This window comes from Hyperolius riggenbachi, chromosome 6, assembly GCF_040937935.1.
Source record: "Hyperolius riggenbachi isolate aHypRig1 chromosome 6, aHypRig1.pri, whole genome shotgun sequence".
Classification (NCBI taxonomy): domain Eukaryota; kingdom Metazoa; phylum Chordata; class Amphibia; order Anura; family Hyperoliidae; genus Hyperolius; species Hyperolius riggenbachi.
Genome location: NC_090651.1, coordinates 362,558,450 through 362,581,005, shown reverse-complemented (window position 1 = coordinate 362,581,005; position 22,556 = coordinate 362,558,450). Strand labels below are relative to the sequence as shown.

Here is a 22,556-nt window from a genome sequence, read left to right as displayed (position 1 = left end):
GCAGTGGTGCTCAAATACCCCTTTTCAAAATTCGAGTTAGGTCGAATTCGAATAGTAAATTATTCGAGGTCAGTCGAATATTCGAGTCGAATAATTTTTACTATTCGATTCGACCTCGGAATTCGAGCTCACTATTCGAGTCGGTATTCGAGCTCATTATTCGAGCTGACTATTCGAAATGGCCTTAAATAGCTTCCAACACTTGTTTTGAGGGTGAATGATGCAAGAAACCTCTTTTTTTCCAAGTAACAACAGCAAGTGATTATGTGGGGATGTTCCTTTAAAAAAAAAAAGTTGAAAAGAGAAGTTGTGTCCAGAAATTTGTTCAGTACTGTATATACTTCTTCTATATCTTCTTCTTCTTCTTCTTCTATATCTTCTTCTATATCTTCTTCTTCTTCTTCTTCTATATCTTCTTCTTCTATATCTTCTTCTTCTTCTTCTTCTTCTATATCTTCTTCTTCTATATCTTCTTCTTCTTCTTCTTCTATATCTTCTTCTTCTATATCTTCTTCTTCTTCTTCTTCTTCTATATCTTCTTCTTCTATATCTTCTTCTTCTTCTTCTATATCTTCTTCTTCTTCTTCTTCTATATCTTCTTCTTCTATATCTTCTTCTTCTTCTTCTATATCTTCTTCTTCTTCTTCTTCTATATCTTCTTCTTCTTCTTCTTCTTCTATATCTTCTTCTTCTATATCTTCTTCTTCTTCTTCTTCTATATCTTCTTCTTCTTCTTCTATATCTTCTTCTTCTATATCTTCTTCTTCTTCTTCTATATCTTCTTCTTCTTCTTCTATATCTTCTTCTTCTTCTTCTTCTTCTATATCTTCTTCTTCTATATCTTCTTCTTCTTCTATATCTTCTTCTTCTTCTTCTTCTATATCTTCTTCTTCTTCTATATCTTCTTCTTCTTCTTCTTCTTCTTCTATATCTTCTTCTTCTTCTTCTATATCTTCTTCTTCTATATCTTCTTCTTCTTCTTCTTCTATATCTTCTTCTTCTATATCTTCTTCTTCTTCTTCTTCTATATCTTCTTCTTCTATATCTTCTTCTTCTTCTTCTTCTATATCTTCTTCTTCTTCTTCTTCTATATCTTCTTCTTCTTCTTCTTCTTCTTCTTCTTCTTCTATATCTTCTTCTTCTATATCTTCTTCTTCTTCTTCTTCTATATCTTCTTCTTCTTCTTCTTCTTCTATATCTTCTTCTTCTATATCTTCTTCTTCTTCTTCTATATCTTCTTCTTCTATATCTTCTTCTTCTTCTTCTTCTTCTATATCTTCTTCTTCTATATCTTCTTCTTCTTCTTCTATATCTTCTTCTTCTATATCTTCTTCTTCTATATCTTCTTCTTCTTCTTCTATATCTTCTTCTTCTTCTTCTATATCTTCTTCTTCTTCTATATCTTCTTCTTCTATATCTTCTTCTTCTTCTTCTATATCTTCTTCTTCTTCTTCTATATCTTCTTCTTCTTCTTCTATATCTTCTTCTTCTATATCTTCTTCTTCTTCTTCTATATCTTCTTCTTCTATATCTTCTTCTTCTTCTTCTTCTTCTATATCTTCTTCTTCTATATCTTCTTCTATATCTTCTTCTTCTATATCTTCTTCTTCTTCTTCTATATCTTCTTCTTCTATATCTTCTTCTTCTTCTTCTTATTCTATATCTTCTTCTTCTTCTTCTTCTTCTATATCTTCTTCTTCTTCTTCTTCTTCTATATCTTCTTCTTCTATATCTTCTTCTTCTTCTTCTATATCTTCTTCTTCTATATCTTCTTCTTCTATATCTTCTTCTTCTATATCTTCTTCTTCTATATCTTCTTCTTCTTCTTCTATATCTTCTTCTTCTATATCTTCTTCTTCTTCTTCTATATCTTCTTCTTCTATATCTTCTTCTTCTTCTATATCTTCTTCTTCTTCTTCTATATCTTCTTCTTCTATATCTTCTTCTTCTTCTTCTTCTTCTTCTTCTTCTTCTTCTTCTTCTTCTTCTTCTTCTTCTTCTTCATCGTCTTCTTCTTCTTCTTCTTCAATATCGTCTTCTTCTTCACTTATTTCTCTTTTCAAATTTTTTTTTTTAAAGAAATGCAGCTATTTTTGAGCGTAACAAATAGCTGGTGGCGCACGCATGTTGGACGCGCCATTGTATGTGCTCCCTGGCAGTGGAAACACACAGACAGCAGGAGGTAAATTCAGCAGCAGGAGGAGGAGGATGAGTGTGTGGCAGCAGGCAGTCAATGAGGCAGGCAGCGTGACATAATAGCCCTGGTACCTAGCGGTGATACCAGGGCTGTAAATAAACACAGCAGGCAGGAGGTCCCAGACAGCGGTCGTGCAGCCCACATTGTGTCCAATACACAACTGGGACAACACAGTTTTCAACCCGGGCACCTCAGAAAAATTAAACCTTTTTTTTTTTTGGTTTTTTTTGTTTTGTTTTTACAACAAATTACACAGATATAGCTATTTTTTGACGTAATAGCTGGTGGCAGAGTGGCAGCAGAAGGTAAATCTGTGTACCCTGGCAGTGGGAAACACAGACAGACAGACAGCAGCAGCAGCAGCAGGAGGAATGGAGGAGTAATTATGTGTGCAGCTATTGTTTGACGTAATAGCTGGTGGCAGACTGGCAGCAGAAGGTAATTCTGTGTACCCTGGCAGTGGGAAACACAGACAGACAGCAGCAGCAGGAGGAATGGAGGAGTAGTGTGAGTGTGGCAGCAGGCAGGCAGCGTGACATAATAGCCCTGGTACCTAGCGGTGATACCAGGCCGTAAATGAACACAACAGGAGGTCCCAGACAGCGGTCGTGCAGCCCACATCGTGTCCAATACACAACTGGGACAACACAGTTTTCAACCCGGGCACCTCAGAAAAATTAAACCTTTTTTTTTTGGGTTTTTTTGTTTTGTTTTTACAACCAATTACACAGATATAGCTATTTTTTGACGTAATAGCTGGTGGCAGAGTGGCAGCAGAAGGTAAATCTGTGTACCCTGGCAGTGGGAAACACAGACAGACAGCAGCAGCAGCAGGAGGAATGGAGGAGTAATGTGAGCAGCTATTGTTTGACGTAATAGCTGGTGGCAGACTGGCAGCAGAAGGTAATTCTGTGTACCCTGGCAGTGGGAAACACAGACAGACAGCAGCAGCAGGAGGAATGGAGGAGTAGTGTGAGTGTGGCAGCAGGCAGGCAGCGTGACATAATAGCCCTGGTACCTAGCGGTGATACCAGGCCGTAAATGAACACAACAGGAGGTCCCAGACAGCGGTCGTGCAGCCCACATCGTGTCCAATACACAACTGGGACAACACAGTTTTCAACCCGGGCACCTCAGAAAAATTAAACCTTTTTTTTTTTGGTTTTTTTTGTTTTGTTTTTACAACCAATTACACAGATATAGCTATTTTTTGACGTAATAGCTGGTGGCAGAGTGGCAGCAGAAGGTAAATCTGTGTACCCTGGCCAGGGCCGGGCCGAGGCATAGGCTGGAGAGGCTCCAGCCTCAGGGCGCAGTGTAGGAGGGGGCGCAGAATTCATTCGGCTGTCATTCCTAATTGTGTATGAAGCAGAAAGAAATAAGAAAAGGGGATACATAGCAGTGACTGCAAACCAGATAACTAGAGATTAAGGTGTTGGGGAGGTTGTGGGCCCTGTGGCCCTCTTAGTCTAATAGCAATCAGTGTGTGACGGCTGGGGTGACAGGGATGGGGGGCGCACTTTGGTGTCTCAGCCTTGGGTGCTGGAGGACCTTGTCCCTGCTCTGACCCTGGCAGTGGGAAACACAGACAGACAGCAGCAGCAGCAGGAGGAATGGAGGAGTAATGTGAGCAGCTATTGTTTGACGTAATAGCTGGTGGCAGAGTGGCAGCAGAAGCTAATTCTGTGTACCCTGGCAGTGGGAAACACAGACAGACAGCAGCAGCAGGAGGAATGGAGGAGTAGTGTGAGTGTGGCAGCAGGCAGGCAGCGTGACATAATAGCCCTGGTACCTAGCGGTGATACCAGGCCGTAAATGAACACAACAGGAGGTCCCAGACAGCGGTCGTGCAGCCCACATCGTGTCCAATACACAACTGGGACAACACAGTTTTCAACCCGGGCACCTCAGAAAAATTAAACCTTTTTTTGGGGGGTTTTTTTTGTTTTGTTTTTACAACCAATTACACAGATATAGCTATTTTTTGACGTAATAGCTGGTGGCAGAGTGGCAGCAGAAGGTAAATCTGTGTACCCTGGCAGTGGGAAACACAGACAGACAGCAGCAGCAGCAGGAGGAATGGAGGAGTAATGTGAGCAGCTATTGTTTGACGTAATAGCTGGTGGCAGAGTGGCAGCAGAAGCTAATTCTGTGTACCCTGGCAGTGGGAAACACAGACAGACAGCAGCATCAGCAGGAGGAATGGAGGAGTAGTGTGAGTGTGGCAGCAGGCAGGCAGCGTGACATAATAGCCCTGGTACCTAGCGGTGATACCAGGCCGTAAATGAACACAACAGGAGGTCCCAGACAGCGGTCGTGCAGCCCACATCGTGTCCAATACACAACTGGGACAACACAGTTTTCAACCCGGGCACCTCAGAAAAATTAAACCTTTTTTTTTTTGTTTTTTTTTGTTTTGTTTTTACAACCAATTACACAGATATAGCTATTTTTTGACGTAATAGCTGGTGGCAGAGTGGCAGCAGAAGGTAAATCTGTGTACCCTGGCCAGGGCCGGGCCGAGGCATAGGCTGGAGAGGCTCCAGCCTCAGGGCGCAGTGTAGGAGGGGGCGCAGAATTCATTCGGCTGTCATTCCTAATTGTGTATGAAGCAGAAAGAAATAAGAAAAGGGGATACATAGCAGTGACTGCAAACCAGATAACTAGAGATTAAGGTGTTGGGGAGGTTGTGGGCCCTGTGGCCCTCTTAGTCTAATAGCAATCAGTGTGTGATGGCTGGGGTGACAGGGATGGGGGGCGCACTTTGGTGTTTCAGCCTTGGGTGCTGGAGGACCTTGTCCCTGCTCTGACCCTGGCAGTGGGAAACACAGACAGACAGCAGCAGCAGCAGGAGGAATGGAGGAGTAATGTGAGCAGCTATTGTTTGACGTAATAGCTGGTGGCAGAGTGGCAGCAGAAGCTAATTCTGTGTACCCTGGCAGTGGGAAACACAGACAGACAGCAGCAGCAGGAGGAATGGAGGAGTAGTGTGAGTGTGGCAGCAGGCAGGCAGCGTGACATAATAGCCCTGGTACCTAGCGGTGATACCAGGCCGTAAATGAACACAACAGGAGGTCCCAGACAGCGGTCGTGCAGCCCACATCGTGTCCAATACACAACTGGGACAACACAGTTTTCAACCCGGGCACCTCAGAAAAATTAAACCTTTTTTTTTTTTGGTTTTTTTTGTTTTGTTTTTACAACCAATTACACAGATATAGCTATTTTTTGACGTAATAGCTGGTGGCAGAGTGGCAGCAGAAGGTAAATCTGTGTACCCTGGCAGTGGGAAACACAGACAGACAGACAGCAGCAGCAGGAGGAATGGAGGAGTAATGTGAGCAGCTATTGTTTGACGTAATAGCTGGTGGCAGAGTGGCAGCAGAAGCGAATTCTGTGTACCCTGGCAGTGGGAAACACAGACAGACAGCAGCATCAGCAGGAGGAATGGAGGAGTAGTGTGAGTGTGGCAGCAGGTAGGCAGCGTGACATAATAGCCCTGGTACCTAGCGGTGATACCAGGCCGTAAATGAACACAACAGGAGGTCCCAGACAGCGGTCGTGCAGCCCACATTGTGTCCAATACACAACTGGGACAACACAGTTTTCAACCCGGGCACCTCAGAAAAATTAAACCTTTTTTTTTTGGTTTTTTTTGTTTTGTTTTTACAACCAATTACACAGATATAGCTATTTTTTGACGTAATAGCTGGTGGCAGAGTGGCAGCAGAAGGTAAATCTGTGTACCCTGGCAGTGGGAAACACAGACAGACAGCAGCAGCAGCAGGAGGAATGGAGGAGTAATGTGAGCAGCTATTGTTTGACGTAATAGCTGGTGGCAGAGTGGCAGCAGAAGCTAATTCTGTGTACCCTGGCAGTGGGAAACACAGACAGACAGCAGCATCAGCAGGAGGAATGGAGGAGTAGTGTGAGTGTGGCAGCAGGTAGGCAGCGTGACATAATAGCCCTGGTACCTAGCGGTGATACCAGGCCGTAAATGAACACAACAGGAGGTCCCAGACAGCGGTCGTGCAGCCCACATTGTGTCCAATACACAACTGGGACAACACAGTTTTCAACCCGGGCACCTCAGAAAAATTAAACCTTTTTTTTGGGGGTTTTTTTTGTTTTGTTTTTACAACCAATTACACAGATATAGCTATTTTTTGACGTAATAGCTGGTGGCAGAGTGGCAGCAGAAGGTAAATCTGTGTACCCTGGCAGTGGGAAACACAGACAGACAGCAGCAGCAGCAGGAGGAATGGAGGAGTAATGTGAGCAGCTATTGTTTGACGTAATAGCTGGTGGCAGAGTGGCAGCAGAAGCTAATTCTGTGTACCCTGGCAGTGGGAAACACAGACAGACAGACAGCAGCAGCAGCAGCAGGAGGAATGGAGGAGTAATTATGTGTGCAGCTATTGTTTGACGTAATAGCTGGTGGCAGACTGGCAGCAGAAGGTAATTCTGTGTACCCTGGCAGTGGGAAACACAGACAGACAGCAGCAGCAGGAGGAATGGAGGAGTAGTGTGAGTGTGGCAGCAGGCAGGCAGCGTGACATAATAGCCCTGGTACCTAGCGGTGATACCAGGCCGTAAATGAACACAACAGGAGGTCCCAGACAGCGGTCGTGCAGCCCACATCGTGTCCAATACACAACTGGGACAACACAGTTTTCAACCCGGGCACCTCAGAAAAATTAAACCTTTTTTTTTTTTAATGGTTTTTTGGTTTTGTTTGTAAAACAAATTACACAGATATATAGCTATTGTTTGACGTAATAGCTGGTGGCAGAGTGGCAGCAGAAGGTAAATCTGTGTACCCTGGCAGTGGGAAACACAGACAGACAGCAGAAGGGCAGTACACAGCAGCCCACTGTAGGTGTAAAATGTGTGGCTGCAGGCGACGTAATAGTGAAAGTGAACCAGGCTGGCTTAGTGAGCAGGAGCCAGGAGGTGGTAAAGGGTGGTAAGGCACATTAACGATGGTTCTTAGCCAGTTCATGTCCCCCTCTCGCCGACAACAGGGGCCAGGAACTCGCCTTCCACCCACGCCTGGTTCATCTTGAGAAACGTCAGTCTGTCCACAGACTTGTGAGACAGACGTGAGCGTTTCTCGGTGACCACACCACCAGCTGCACTGAAGCAGCGCTCGGACAGCACGCTGGAAGGGGGGCAGGACAGCACTTCCAGGGCGTACTGCGCCAGCTCGCTCCAGATCTCCAGGCGCTTGACCCAATACTCCATGGGATCAACAGGGGCATCGCTATCAAGCCCGCTGTAGGACCCCATGTAGTCAGCAACCATGCGGGTCAGGCGCTGGCTGTGACCGGTGGAGGATGCTGCTGCATGCACCTCCTCTCTAGTCACTGCTGCCGGAGCCTCTACAGTCCTGTAGAGCTCATGGCTGAGAGACAGCAGGTCTGTGGGGCGCTTGCTGCTGGATGCAGGCACCTGCTGCTGCCTCTGTGCTGGCTGCTGGACAGTGGGGGTGGAAGGCTGGGGGAAGGCTTCCTCCAAGCGCTCAACAAGGGCCTGCTGCAAGCTCCTTATTTGTTGCGCTGGGTCTCCTCCTGCAGGCGGCAGGAACTGGCTCAACTTCCCCTTGAGGCGTGGGTCCAACATCATGCTGATCCAGATGTCCTCCCTCTGCTTCATCTGGATCACCCTGGGGTCTCTGCGCAGGCACGTCAGCATGTGCGCTGCCATTGGGAAGAGGCGGGCCATGTCTGCTGGCACATCGACGGCAGTGCTGCTGTCCTCATCCTCCTCCTCTGCCTCGTCAGCCTCATCCTCTCTCCACCCCCGCACCAACTCAGCTGCACTGTGCTGCTCCCCCTCATCACCAGCAAGGTCAGGGACCTCCACCAAGTCCTCCTCCTCAGAGGTGGACTGTGCAGCTGCTTGCCGCTCCTGCTGGTCCAAGGCTGCCGCTCCCTGTTCCAGCAAAGCATCGAGGGCCCTGTTCAGCAGACAAACCAGGGGCACCCACTCGCAGACCATAGCATGGTCCCTGCTCACCATGTTAGTGGCCTGCAGAAAGGGAGCCAGCACTAAGCACACCTGCTGCATGTGCCTCCAGTCATCATCGGGGACGATGGACGGGATGTTGCTGGTCTTGTCCCTTCTCTGAGCGGCGGAAACAGTGGCCAGGGCAAGGTACTGGTTGACAGCGTGCTTCTGTTCAACCAGACGCTCCAACATCGCCAGGGTGGAGTTCCAGCGAGTCGGAACGTCAAGGATCAGCCGATGGCGTGGCAGATCCAGCTCCTTTTGCACGTCTTCCAGGCTCGCACAGGCTGCAGCCGAGCGCCGGAAGTGACGCACAACGTTCCTTGCCGTTTCCAGCAGTTCGCCCATCCCCTGGTAGGTGCGCAAGAACTTCTGCACCACCAGGTTCAGCACGTGGGCAAGACAGGGGATGTGGGTCAGGTTTCCCCTGTCTATTGCGGCAACCAGATTGGCCCCATTGTCGGCCACCACCTCTCCGACTCTGAGGCCTCTGGGGGTCAGCCAAATCCTCTCCTGCTCCTGGAGTTTGGCCAACACATGGGTTGCCGTCAGCTTGGTCTTCCCAAGGCTGACCAAGTGCAGCAGCGCTTGGCAGTGGCGGGCCTTCACGCTGCTGCTGAGGCGGGGGGTTTGGCCAGGTGTGCCGGAGGATGGCAGAGGATCGGAGGAACCTGCTGCAGTTCCCCTGACCCTGCGGGGTGGCACCACCCACTGTGTTGCTGCTGCTGCTGTGCCCGCTGCTGCTCTCCCATCCTCACCCCCTTCCACCAAGCTGACCCAGTGGACAGTGAAGGACAGGTAGCGGCCTGTCCCGAAGCGGCTGCTCCAGGAGTCCATGGTGACGTGGACCCTTTCACCAACCGCGTGCTCCAGCCCTCGCTCCACATTGGCCATCACAAAGCGGTGCAGTGCAGGAATGGCCTTGCGGGAGAAAAAGTGTCTGCTGGGGAGCTGCCAGTCTGGGGCTGCGCAAGCAAGCAGCGCACGAATGTCGCTCCCCTCCTGCACGAGCGTGTACGGCAGGAGTTGGGAGCACATGGCCCGTGCCAGCAAGCCGTTCAGCTGCCGCACGCGACGGCTGCTGGGAGGCAGAGCCCTAACCACCCCCTGGAAGGACTCGCTCAAAAGGCTCTGGCGTGGCCTTTTGCTGGCACGGGAATCAGCAGACACAGCGGAGGAGGCCACTGAGGACTGGCTGCCAGAACAGGCCTCAGTGTCGGCGGCAGGAGTTGCAGAGGGGGGAGGAGCAGTGCGTTTCCGCACTCCTGCTGGTGCTGCTGGAGGAGCAGGAGGGCGGGTGGCTGCTGTTGCTGCTGCTGCTGAAGGCTGTGCAGTGATGGGTGTGGTGCCACTGCCAGCACCAGATGCCTTCAGTCTCTGGAACTCCTCATGCTGGTGGAAATGTTTCGCAGCAAGGTGGTTGATGAGCGAGCTGGTGCTGAACTTTAAGGGGTCTGCACCTCTGCTCAACTTCCGCTGACAGTGGTTGCAAGTGGCGTACTTGCTGTACACAGTGGGCATGGTGAAATATCGCCAGATTGGTGACAGAAACATCCCCCTACGGCATGGAAGCGCTGCTGCCTGTCTCCCTGTGGTGGTTGGGGGGGGGGGCTTGGGGGGCTTGGGTGCGGCTGGTGGTGGTACTGGCAGATGCTGCTGCTGCTGAGCCTGAGACACCAGCAGGCTGTGGGACCTGCCTACTGCTGCTGCCAATGCTTGCAATGATGCGCCTCCTTGCAAGGCCCACAAGAGCATCCTCCTCCTCAGAGCTGCTGAGGACGACATCCCCTGAAGGTGGTGGCACCCAGTCTCTGTCTGTCACCGGGTCATCATCATCCTCCCCCTCCTGAAACATGTCCTGCTGGGATGAGGACCCCCCAAACTCCTCTCCTGATGCATGGATGGGCTGCTTGACTGTCGCCACAGTCTTGCTGTCCAATCCCTCATCCCCCAAAGTGCCCATCAGCATCTCCTCCTCAAAATCGCCAACAACAGCAGACAATTGACTCATGATGCCTGGGGTCAAAAGACTGCTGAATGACAGGTCGCCAACTGACGGTGAACTGGCCTCCTCCCCAGGCCCTGCTGGGCGGCTGCTGCGAACAGGGGTGGTGGTGAGGGTGGAGGCCTCGGATGCAGAGCTGATGGCGGGCTGCTCATCCTCCGTCATGAGTTGCACCACAGTGTCTGCATCCTTTTCCTCAATGGGACGTTTCCGACCCGGCTGGAGGAAAATCGGAGCAGGTGCTACACGCTGCTGCTGCTGTGTCTCTGCAGCGTGAGTTGCAGATGCTCCTGCTGGGCGGCGCCCAAGGCGTCCACGGCCAGTGGCTATGGGAGGAATGTTAGCCACTGACGCTGCTGCTGCTGCTGCGGAACTGTGCATGGTGGCGCGGCCGCGGCCTGCCACAATGCTGCTCCCTCTCCTCCTGATTCCCTTGCTGCCCTTCCCCTTGCCCAAACCGCGCTGGCTGCCACTTCCAGACATCTTCGATGTTTTGGGCGTATAGACAAAAGTTTTTTAAAAGGGCGGGTGAAAAGTGGGGTACTTTAATGGAGTGGGTTGGTGGGTGAGGTGACTGAGTGAGTGTCCCTAGTACAGTAAGTAAGTAGTAACAGTCAGGAAGTACAACTAGCAGTTACAATAATCAGTAGTAATCACAAGTAAATTTAGTGTGTGTACACTACAGACAGTGAGTGCACGCACGCACGCGCAAACACGCGCAGGAGCTAGCCTATGAACAGTGACTGAGTGAGTGTCCCTAGTACAGTAAGTAAGTAAGTAGTAACAGTCAGTAAGTACAACTAACTAATTACAATAATGAATCAGTTATCAGAAGGAAATAGAGTGTGTGTAGTGTGTGTACACAGACAGTGAGTGCACACACGCAGGAGCTAGTAGCCTATGAACAGTGACTGAGTGTCCTAGACTCCTAGTACAGTAAGTAGTAACAGTAAGTACAACTAACTAATTACAATAATCAATTACAATAATCAATCAGTTATCAGAAGGAAATAGAGTGTGTGTGTAGTGTGTACACAGAAAGTGAGTGCACACACGCAGGAGCTAGTAGCCTATGAACAGTGACTGAGTGTCCTAGACTCCTAGTACAGTAAGAGTAAGTAGTAACAGTAAGTACAAACAACTAACTAATTACAATAATCAATCAGTTATCAGAAGGAAATAGAGTGTGTGTAGTGTGTGTACACAGACAGTGAGTGCACACACGCAGGAGCTAGTAGACTATGAACAGTGACTGAGTGTCCTAGACTCCTAGTACAGTAAGAGTAAGTAGTAACAGTAAGTACAACTAACTAATTACAATAAGCAATCAGTTATCAGAAGGAAATAGAGTGTGTGTAGTGTGTGTACACAGACAGTGAGTGCACACACGCAGGAGCTAGTAGCCTATGAACAGTGACTGAGTGTCCTAGACTCCTAGTACAGTAAGAGTAAGTAGTAACAGTAAGTACAAACAACTAACTAATTACAATAATCAATCAGTTATCAGAAGGAAATAGAGTGTGTGTAGTGTGTGTACACAGACAGTGAGTGCACACACGCAGGAGCTAGTAGACTATGAACAGTGACTGAGTGTCCTAGACTCCTAGTACAGTAAGAGTAAGTAGTAACAGTAAGTACAAACAACTAACTAATTACAATAATCAATCAGTTATCAGAAGGAAATAGAGTGTGTGTAGTGTGTACACAGACAGTGAGTGCACACACGCAGGAGCTAGTAGCCTATGAACAGTGACTGAGTGTCCTAGACTCCTAGTACAGTAAGTAGTAACAGTAAGTACAACTAACTAATTACAATAATCAATTACAACAATCAATCAGTTATCAGAAGGAAATAGAGTGTGTGTAGTGTGTACACAGAAAGTGAGTGCACACACGCAGGAGCTAGTAGCCTATGAACAGTGACTGAGTGTCCTAGACTCCTAGTACAGTAAGAGTAAGTAGTAACAGTAAGTACAAACAACTAACTAATTACAATAATCAATCAGTTATCAGAAGGAAATAGAGTGTGTGTAGTGTGTGTACACAGACAGTGAGTGCACACACGCAGGAGCTAGTAGCCTATGAACAGTGACTGAGTGTCCTAGACTCCTAGTACAGTAAGAGTAAGTAGTAACAGTAAGTACAACTAACTAATTACAATAAGCAATCAGTTATCAGAAGGAAATAGAGTGTGTGTAGTGTGTACACAGACAGTGAGTGCACACACGCAGGAGCTAGTAGCCTATGAACAGTGACACTGAGTGTCCTAGACTCCTAGTACAGTAAGTAGTAACAGTAAGTACAACTAACTAATTACAATAATCAATTACAATAATCAATCAGTTATCAGAAGGAAATAGAGTGTGTGTAGTGTGTACACAGAAAGTGAGTGCACACACGCAGGAGCTAGTAGCCTATGAACAGTGACTGAGTGTCCTAGACTCCTAGTACAGTAAGAGTAAGTAGTAACAGTAAGTACAAACAACTAACTAATTACAATAATCAATCAGTTATCAGAAGGAAATAGAGTGTGTGTAGTGTGTGTACACAGACAGTGAGTGCACACACGCAGGAGCTAGTAGACTATGAACAGTGACTGAGTGTCCTAGACTCCTAGTACAGTAAGAGTAAGTAGTAACAGTAAGTACAACTAACTAATTACAATAATCAATCAGTTATCAGAAGGAAATAGAGTGTGTGTAGTGTGTGTACACAGACAGTGAGTGCACACACGCAGGAGCTAGTAGCCTATGAACAGTGACTGAGTGTCCTAGACTCCTAGTACAGTAAGAGTAAGTAGTAACAGTAAGTACAAACAACTAACTAATTACAATAATCAATCAGTTATCAGAAGGAAATAGAGTGTGTGTAGTGTGTTCACAGACAGTGAGTGCACACACGCAGGAGCTAGTAGCCTATGAACAGTGACTGAGTGTCCTAGACTCCTAGTACAGTAAGTAGTAACAGTAAGTACAACTAACTAATTACAATAATCAATTACAATAATCAATCAGTTATCAGAAGGAAATAGAGTGTGTGTAGTGTGTACACAGACAGTGAGTGCACACACGCAGGAGCAGCTAGTAGCCTATGAACAGTGACAGTGAGTGTCCTAGTACAGTTACAGTATATAACTACAATACTAATACAATCAGTAGTAAAGGACAGCAGAAATATATAGAATAGAGAGAAATAAACAGAGGACAGGAGGACAGCTGCCCACACAGGCAAGGCCCTGAGGCCTAAAGCTGTAAGCCTGCAGCAGCTGGCCTGTCTCTATGTAACACAAATGCTACTAACTAAAATACAATGTCTAACTAACTAACAACAATATAGGTGTGTATAGGAGGTGTATGTGAGCAAAAACGCTAGGTAAATGACCACAATAGAGCTCTTGCTAAGCCAAAGCACAAAGGAGCAACTCTCTCTCTGTACAAGTCTCAGGCAAGCACGGAGAAACGTAACATGGCGGCCGCTATTTATAGGGTAGGGGCTGGCCAGGGTCCCCCTCTGTGATTGGCTGCCGTCAGAGGGCCTGGGAGCCCTCTGATTGGCTCTAAGGACATCAATCTGGGCTATGACGCTATTCGAGCTCGGTACCGAGCTCGAATAGCGCCGTTTGCTCGAATAGCTCGAATAGTGAATGGGCTATTCGAGTGTACGCGAATAGCCCATTCGAATAGCTACAGCTATTCGGAGCTCGAATACCGAGCTCGAATAGCTGGAAAAGAGCTCGAATATTCGAGCTACTCGAATATTCGAGCTCTGCTGAGCACCACTGCTGTGTCGTCCCGCGTTGCTCTTCCACGCCGCTCCCCCATTGCAAGAGCCGTGCAAGTGTATGGAGATGGATAGGTTTTGATGCGCTGAATTTGTGCATGTTTGTGCTATGCATGTTACAGGGCCAGAGTTAGGACACATACGACACTGGGCTACCTCTACGCAGTGTATGTGACTACGCAAGAGATTTATTCTTGTAACAAAGGTCCCAGCGTTTGTAGGGACAGCATTGATTGCTGCATGATTTTTGTGAATGCATTTGCATGAGGATTTGCATGAGTGTGCGGAAGTTCATTTTGACTTCGCTGTTTTGCTTGCCACACCCCTTCCAGCACCTCCCCATTAAATCTTCAAGTGTTTAAGGGCCGGTTCACACGGGCAGCAGGCAGCGTTGGGGCGGCCAGGAAGTTGCGTCGTCCTGTGACGTCTCGTTCGGTGGCGGCAGTACGGAGATCGTCACGGGACATGAAGCCGCGCCGGCTAGCCGTCCCTGGACGTTGCATGCGGCTTCTAGGGACGGCCGAAACGATGCGTTAAATCGGGATCAGAACGCCGCATTTATGCAATCGACGGTAAACGACGGTAACCGTGCAATGCTAAACGCTCCCATTCACTTGAATGGGAGAGTTTAGCCGATGGGTCCCGAACGCTTGACGGTAGATGCCGCCAAGCGTCCGTGTGAACCGGCCCTTAATGTCCTACCTCGAGGTGAGGAGCCGGACCACAAAGTCTGCAGGGCGTCACCACAAGATCCGCCCCTGCCATACAAATTATGCAGCAATGCAAGTCAATGGGTGACGCAGCAGGTGTGCACAAGGAGAGCGCGGTGTGATGCAGTATGCATGTACGGACCAACAGTAATCCCAGTAACCTACTTCCTGCCTAGAAGTAAGTACGACACTAGCCGGGGGGGGGGGGGGGGGGGGAGGGGGGCCTATGAATATGACCCTGTCACCACACAGTGGCGCAGGGTCATATGATGCATAATTTCTGTGGTGCAATGCGTTGCTCGCATCGTAAGCCTCAGGTTTTTAACCGGCCTTATGCAGCTGAATGAGGCAGATTTTACATCACACTGACATGGCTGCTGTTTAGAAATGTTAAAAATATAGCTGCAAAGCTAAAAATAACAGTATAATAAGACTCCTAGAACATTCTGTTTACCATTATTATCAGTGACTAGCTGATTGCCCGGCGTTGCCCGGGTATGTATTTGGCTGGTGTTGCTTCCGCCTACTTTTTCTAACCCTAACACACAATTACTCACTGACCAAGTTTGTGAGCTTTGTAGTCTTTGGTATCAATAATCTGCATTGAAATGAAACAAATCTGATTGGCTGTGTGGCTCCACCCCCTTTTCTGAATTTGAACCCCAGTCACCCAATAACCAACTGTACCAGGTTTAAGGCCTGTGCCATTAACGGTTCAAGAATGGTAGCAATTAAATATTCCCCTTGAAAAGCAACAGGTGAAGTTTGATTCACTTTTGTAGGCTCCACCCACTTTTCTGAATATTAATCCCAGTCACCCAGTGACCAACTGTGCAAAGTTTAAAAACCCTGCCATTAACAGTGTAAGAATGGCTGCAGTTTACATTTTCCCAGTGAAATTTGTATTGTCTCCATCCACTGATGACCCGGCGTTGCCCGGGTGTGTATTTGGCTGGTGTTGGCTCCACCCACTTTCTAACCCTAACACACAAACACTCAATGACCAAGTTTGTGAGCTTTGGGGCCCTTGGCATCAATAATTTGTATATTCCCATAGAAATTAAACAAATCAGATAGGCTGTTTGTGGCTCCGCCCCTCTCCAGCATTTGAACCCCAGTCACCCAATGACCAACTGTAGCAGGTTTGAGGCATCTGCTATTAACAGTGTAAAAATGGAAGGAATGTGTAAGAAGGGCTGCAGTTTACACTTTCCCAGTGAAATTTGTTTTTGGCTCCGCCCACTTTTTGTAACCTGGACACAGAGTCACTCAATGCCCAAGTTTGTGAGTTTTGGGGTCCTTGGCATCAAGAATTTGTATTTTCCCATGAAATGAAACAAATCTGATTCACTGTTTGTGGCTCTGTCCCCTTTTCTGAATTTGAACCTCAGTGACCCAATGACCAACTGTACCAGGTTTGAGGCTTGTGCCATTAACAGTGCAAGAATGGCAGCAATTTTAATATTCTCCTTGAAAAGTGACATGTGATTTTTGATTGGCATTTTTAGGCTCCACCCACTTTTCTGAATATTAATCCCAGTCACCCAGTAACCAGCTATGCTAAGTTTGAGAACCCTTCCATTAACAGCGAAGAAGGGCTGCAATTTACAATTTCCCATATAAATCTGTTTTTAACTCCACCCACTTTTTGTAAGCTTGACACACAGTCACTACTCAATGACCAAGTTTGTGAGCTTTTGGGTTCCTGACATCAAAATTGTGCTAATGGAAGCAGTTTATCAAAGAAATCTGGCTGTTTTAGCTCCGCCCCTTTACTGAATTTGAACCCCATACACTTAACGACCGACTGTAGCAGGTTTGAGGCCTCTGCTATTAACAGTGTGACAATGGCTGCAGTTTCAATATTCCCCTTGAAAATCAATAGGTGAATTTTGATTGGCTCTTGTAGGCTCCACCTACTTTTCCGAATATTAATCCTAGTCACCCAGTGACCAACTGTGTGAAGTTTGAGAACCCTGCCATTAACAGTGTAAGAAAATCTGCAGTTTACATTTCCCCATGTAAAAAGTTAGTTGTTTTTGGCTCCGCCCACTATTTCTAATCTTGACATACAGTCACTTAATGACCAAGTTTATGAGCTTTGGGGTCTTTGGCATCAATAAGTTGCATTTTACCATTGAAATTAAACAAATTTGATTGGCTGTTTTTGGTCCGCTCCCTTCAGAATTTAAACCCCAGTCTCCCAGTGACTGACTGTAGCAGATTTTAGGCCTCTGCCATTAACCTCCTTAGCGGTAACCCCGTGTGTGACACGGGGTAAGCCGCCGGAGGGTGCCGCTCAGGCCCTGCTGGGCCGATTTAAATAATTTTTTTTTTTGCTGGACACAGCTAGCACTTTGCTAGCTGCGCCAGCACCCCGATCGCCGCCGCCGCGCGCCCGATCACCGCTATCCGGTGCGGCGCGCGCCCCCCCCCCCCCCCAGACCCCTGCGCTGCCTGGCCAATCAGTGCCAGGCAGCGCCAAGGGGTGGATCGGGTCTCCCAATGACGTCCCGACGTCGGTGACGTCATCCCGCCCCGTCGCCATGGCGACGGGGGAAGCCCTCCAGGAAATCCCGTTCTTTGAACGGGATTTCCTGATCGCCTATCGCCGGAGGCGATCGGCGGGGCTGGGGGGATGCCGCTGAGCAGCGGCTATCATGTAGCGAGCCCTGGGCTCGCTACATGATTTAAAAAAAAAAAAAAAAAAACTGCTGCGCTGCCCCCTGGCGGTATTTTTCATACCGCCAAGGGGGTTAAGAGTGCATGAAAGGCTTCAATGTAAATATTCCCCTTGAAAATCAAAAGGTGAATTTTGATTGGCTGCTGTAGGCTCCACCCACTTTTCTGAATATTAGTCCCAGTCACCCAGTGGCCAACTGTGTCACGTTTGAGAACTCTGCCAATAACAGTATGGCTGAAATCAATCAAACAAATGTGATTGGCTGTTTGTGGCTCCACCCCTTTAGTGAATTTGGACCCCAGTCACCCAATGACTGACTGTATCAGGTTTGAGGCCTCTGCCACTAACAGTGTAAGAATGGTAGCAATGTGAATATTCCCCTTGAAAATCAATAGGTACATTTTGATTGGCTGTTGTAGGCTCCACCCACATTTCTGAATATTCATCCCAGTCAACCAGTGGCCAATTGTGTAACATTTGGGAACCCTGCAATGTAAAAAATTAAGTTATTGGCACCGCCCACTTTTTCTAACCTTGACATACAGTCACTCAATTATCAAGTTTATCAGCTTTGGGGTCCTTGGTATCAATACTTTGTATATTTCCAATGAAAAATAAACAAATCTGGCTGTTTGTGGCTTCGCCCCCTTCCTGAATTTGGACCCTAATCACCCAGTGACCAACGGTACCAGGTTTGAGGCATCTGCTTTTACCAGTATAAGAGAAGCAGATGAAATATTCCCTTTGAAAATCAAAAGGTGAATTTTTATTGGCTGTTGTAGGCTCCACCCACCTTCCAAAATCTTAATCTGTCACCCAATGACCAACTGTGCAAAGTTTGAGAACCCTGCCATTAACGGTGTAAGAATGGCTGCAGTTTATATTTTCCCAGTAAAAGTTGTTTTGGCTCCGCCCACTTTTTGTAACCTTGACACACAGTCACTCAATGACCAAGTTTGTGAGCTGTCAGGTTCCTGGCATCAAAAATGTGTGAATGGAAGCAGTTTATCCACCAAGGAACTCTGATTGGCTGTATGTGGCCCCACCCCTTTAGTGAATTTGGACCCCAGTCACCCAATGACCAACTGTAGCAAGTTTGAAGCCTCTGCCATTAAAAGTGTAAGAATAGCAGCAGTTTAAATATTCCCCTTGAAAATCAACAGGTGAATTTTGATTGTCTGTTGTAGGCTCCACCCATTTTCTTGAATCTTAATCACATTCATCCAGTGACCAACTGTGTCAAGTTTGAGAACTCTGTGATTAACAGTCTAAGAATGGCTGCAGTTTACATTTTCCCATTGAAAATGAACGGCTGAAATTTGATTGGCTGTTTTATGCTCCTCCCACTTTCCTGGATTTGTAACCTCGGTCACCAAGTGACCAACTTTGCCATGTGTGGGGACTCTGGCTTGATTACTGTGAGAATGGCAGCCTTTTACATTTTTTCCATTGACTTGAATGGGTGGAATCTGATTTGCTGTTTGTAGCTCCGCCCAGGTGTGCAGGGGGGACCCGAGACCCCCAGAACCTATCATCCCAGGTAGTAAGGGATCTGTGTACCAAGTTTCGTTCAAATCGGTCAAGCCGTTTTCGCGTGATCGCGGCACATACACACACACACACACACACACACACACACACACACACACACACATACATCCGATTTTATATATATAGATAAGCGAAAATGTCGATATTCTTTTTGCATACATTTTCATGAAAATAATGTTCAATTCGACTTTCAAGCAAAAGTGCCATTGAAAATAAGTTTTGTTGTGTTTCGTGCTTTTCGCAAATTTGTGGTAAAAATATAGATTTCTTGTGGTAATATTTTTGACTGTAAAAATATTACGGTTTCTCTTCAAGGCCTCTTTTCCATGGACTGTTGAGCTGTTACCCGGCAGCAGCAAGCAGTTACCAGGCAGCAGTGAGCAGTTACCAGGCAGCAGTGAGCAGTTACCAGGCAGCAACAAGCAGTTTTCGGGCAGCAGTGAGCAGTTGCGAGAGTTTGAGAGGCATTTCACTGCCTATCAACAGTCCGCGGAAAAGAGGCCTCAGACTTACCTGGAATGGCAATAAAATGACATGTAAATTAACCAGTTCAGCCTTCAGTCGTTTTCACTTTATGCATCCGAGCAATGTTCACCTCCCATTCATTAGCCTATAACTTTATCACTACTTATCACAATGAACTGATCTATATCTTGTTTTTTCCGCCACCAATTAGGCTTTCTTTGGGGGGGTACATTTTGCTAAGAGCTACCTTACTGTAAATGCATTTTAACAGTAACAATAAGAAAAAAAATGAAAACATTCGTTATTTGTCAGTTTTTGGCCATTATAGTTTTAAAATAAAACATGCCTCCATAATTAAAACCCACGTATTGTATTTGCCCATATGTCACGGTTATTTCACCCTTTAACCACCTGAGCGGTCTGGACGAGCTCAGCTCGTCCAACACCGCCGGAGGTCGCCGCTCAGGCCCTGCTGGGCCGATTTTCATCAAATAAAAAGCAGCACACGCAGCCGGCACTTTGCCAGCCGCGTGTGCTGCCTGATCGCCGCCGCTCTGCGGCGATCCGCCGCGAGCAGCGGCGAAAGAGGGTCCCCCCAGCCGCCTGAGCCCAGCGTAGCCGGAACAAAAAGTTCCGGCCAGCGCTAAGGGCTGGATCGGAGGCGGCTGACGTCAGGACGTCGGCTGACGTCGATGACGTCACTCCGCTCGTCGCTATGGCGACGATATAAGCAAAACAAGGAAGGCCGCTCATTGCGGCCTTCCTTGTTTATTCTGGGCGCCGGAGGCGATCGGAAGATCGCCTCCGGAGCGCCCTCTAGTGGGCTTTCATGCAGCCAACTTTCAGTTGGCTGCATGAAATAGTTTTTTTTTATTTAAAAAAAACCCTCCCGCAGCCACCCTGGCGATTTAATCAGAACGCCAGGGTGGTTAAATTATGTCCCTATCACAATGTATCTAGACAATATTTTATTTGGAAATAAAAGAGCATTTTTTCCGTTTTGCATCCATCACTATTTACAAGCTTATAAAAAAAAATACAGAGAAATATTTCATCTTTACATAGATATTTAAAAAGTTTAGACCCTTAGGTAAATATTTATGTTTTTTTTTTTTTTATAGTAATGTTTTGTTTTTTTTATTAAACATTTTATGTAGGCATTTTTGGGAGGGTGGGATATAAATAGTGTTTTATTTGGGGAAATATTTGTGTATTGTAATTTTTTTTACTTTTACTTGTGGTTTTACTTTTTGGCCACAAGATGGCAATCTTGAGTTTGTTTACATGACGTCACTCTAAGCGTACAATGTACGCTTAGAGGGACATAGCTTCAGAAAAAGCGTAGCTTCCGAGAGAAGCTGTCGCTTTTTCAGCGGGGGAGAGGAATCAGTGATCGGGCTCCATAGCCCGATACATTGATTCCTGGGCTACCGAATCCGCGGCCGGGAGTGCGCGTGCACAAGCGCGATCGGCCACGGGAGCGCGCAGATGCGCACGTGGCCTCCTGGACGTAGGTACTACGTCCTGGAGGCATAAATGGTTAAACGTGATAATAATCAGTGTTTCTTGCGAATTTTCGCCAGTCATGTTCGCATTGAAAATGCTTTTATGGATGTAGAGAAAATATTTGTAAAAATAACTTGCATTTTGGAGGGGTTTCTCTGAAAATGCGAAAAATTGTTATTTTTTCACAAATGGATCATCAGAGGGCTTTGTATGGCTGATATTGTGGTGAAACCCCTCCCACAGTGTGATGTCAGGACCATGGTTCGGACATCACACTATGGGAGCCTTCTTGCATTGTGGGAAATAACAGCTGTTTACAGCTGTTTCCAACTGCCAATTGCAAAAAAATCAAGCAGTATCTCCTTCCAGTGACATCACCTGCCAGCAGTAAAAATGTCACCATGTGATAAATGTCAGAATGTAAATCAGGGAAAGGAAATATTTTACAATGGGCAAACACTGACTAAATCATTTATACATAATTATTGTAAAAATTAAGCACTTTTTAGTGATAGGTGTTTGTGTCTATTCCTGAGAGATAAATAAAGCTTTGTATTTATAGAGATGATCAGAGCAGTGGTAAGACAGTCAGAACCAATCAAATTCATTTCCCTACTATTTTTGTTGGGCACATTGTAAAGCTGCATGCAGTTTGCATTCATTTTGCATGCATCAGTAGTCTCCAGTGTGATTGGTCAGTATGAAGTTAGACTTGCATATATAGTGGGTATCGGGTCGGTGGAATACTCCTTACCGCTGTGGGCTCCCATGCTGCTGGTGTATCCGAGAGATGATTGGGTGGTGGTAGCTGCAGTGATAAAAAGCACAGAAGTCGTAGTTAGTGTGGGGAAACTATAATTGCAAATGTATTGTAATGTATTGCCATGATATTACTGGTTGTAGTAGGAGCGATATTTATGAAGAGCCAACATATTATACAGACTCTTGCAGTAATTTAATTAGTAGCATAGATAACATGAGATTAACATGAAATATAGGCTACAGTAAAGAGGGGGGGGGGGGGGGGGAAGAGGGCTTGTTGTCCCATCAGGCTTACAATCTTAAAGGGCAACTGTAGTGAGAAGAATATGGAGGCTGCCATATTTATTTCCTTTTAAACAATACCATTTCCCTGGCAGCCCTGTTGATCTATTTGGCTGCTGTAGTGTTTGAACAACACCAGATGTGGGTAATCGAGTCAGATCTAACAGTAGTGTACATCTGATCTGCCTCTTGCTTGTTCAGGGTCTATGGCAAAAAGTATTTTAAGCCTGGTACACACCTTTAATTTTCACTGGCCAATGACTGGCCAAATTTATCACCTCACACAGAATGTGATAAAGTGGTAAACTTGGTGATTTGCCAATCAAAATTGAAGGTGTGTACCAGGCATAAGAGGTGGGGAAACACAGGATACAGTAGGAGGGGGATAGAATTCTGCTCCACCAGGCTTACAATCTAAGAAGTGAGGGAACACAGGATACAGTACAAGGGAAGAGGACCTGTGCCATGAGGCTTATGCTGGGCATACATTGATACAATTATGTGCCGGATCAAGGCAGCGGCTCGATGCCGACGCATCCCCGCTCGTCCGCGCATGCACGCGGATCGGTCCCCGCTCATCCCCGCCGGCACTCCTTATCAGCTGCT

General features: G+C 46.7%; 1 protein-coding gene across 4 annotated transcripts in view; it reads right to left on the bottom strand.

Annotated features, from left to right (window-relative positions):
- LOC137521904 (polymeric immunoglobulin receptor-like) overlaps window positions 1-22,556 on the bottom strand; it is a 74,415-nt gene that overhangs the window by 22,010 nt on the left and 29,849 nt on the right. For all 4 annotated transcript variants that reach the window (XM_068241774.1, XM_068241775.1, XM_068241778.1 and 1 more), the window contains one exon: window positions 21,661-21,714. In XM_068241774.1, the coding sequence (XP_068097875.1) occupies window positions 21,661-21,714 (54 nt within the window). The remainder of the gene's footprint in view (window positions 1-21,660; window positions 21,715-22,556) is intronic.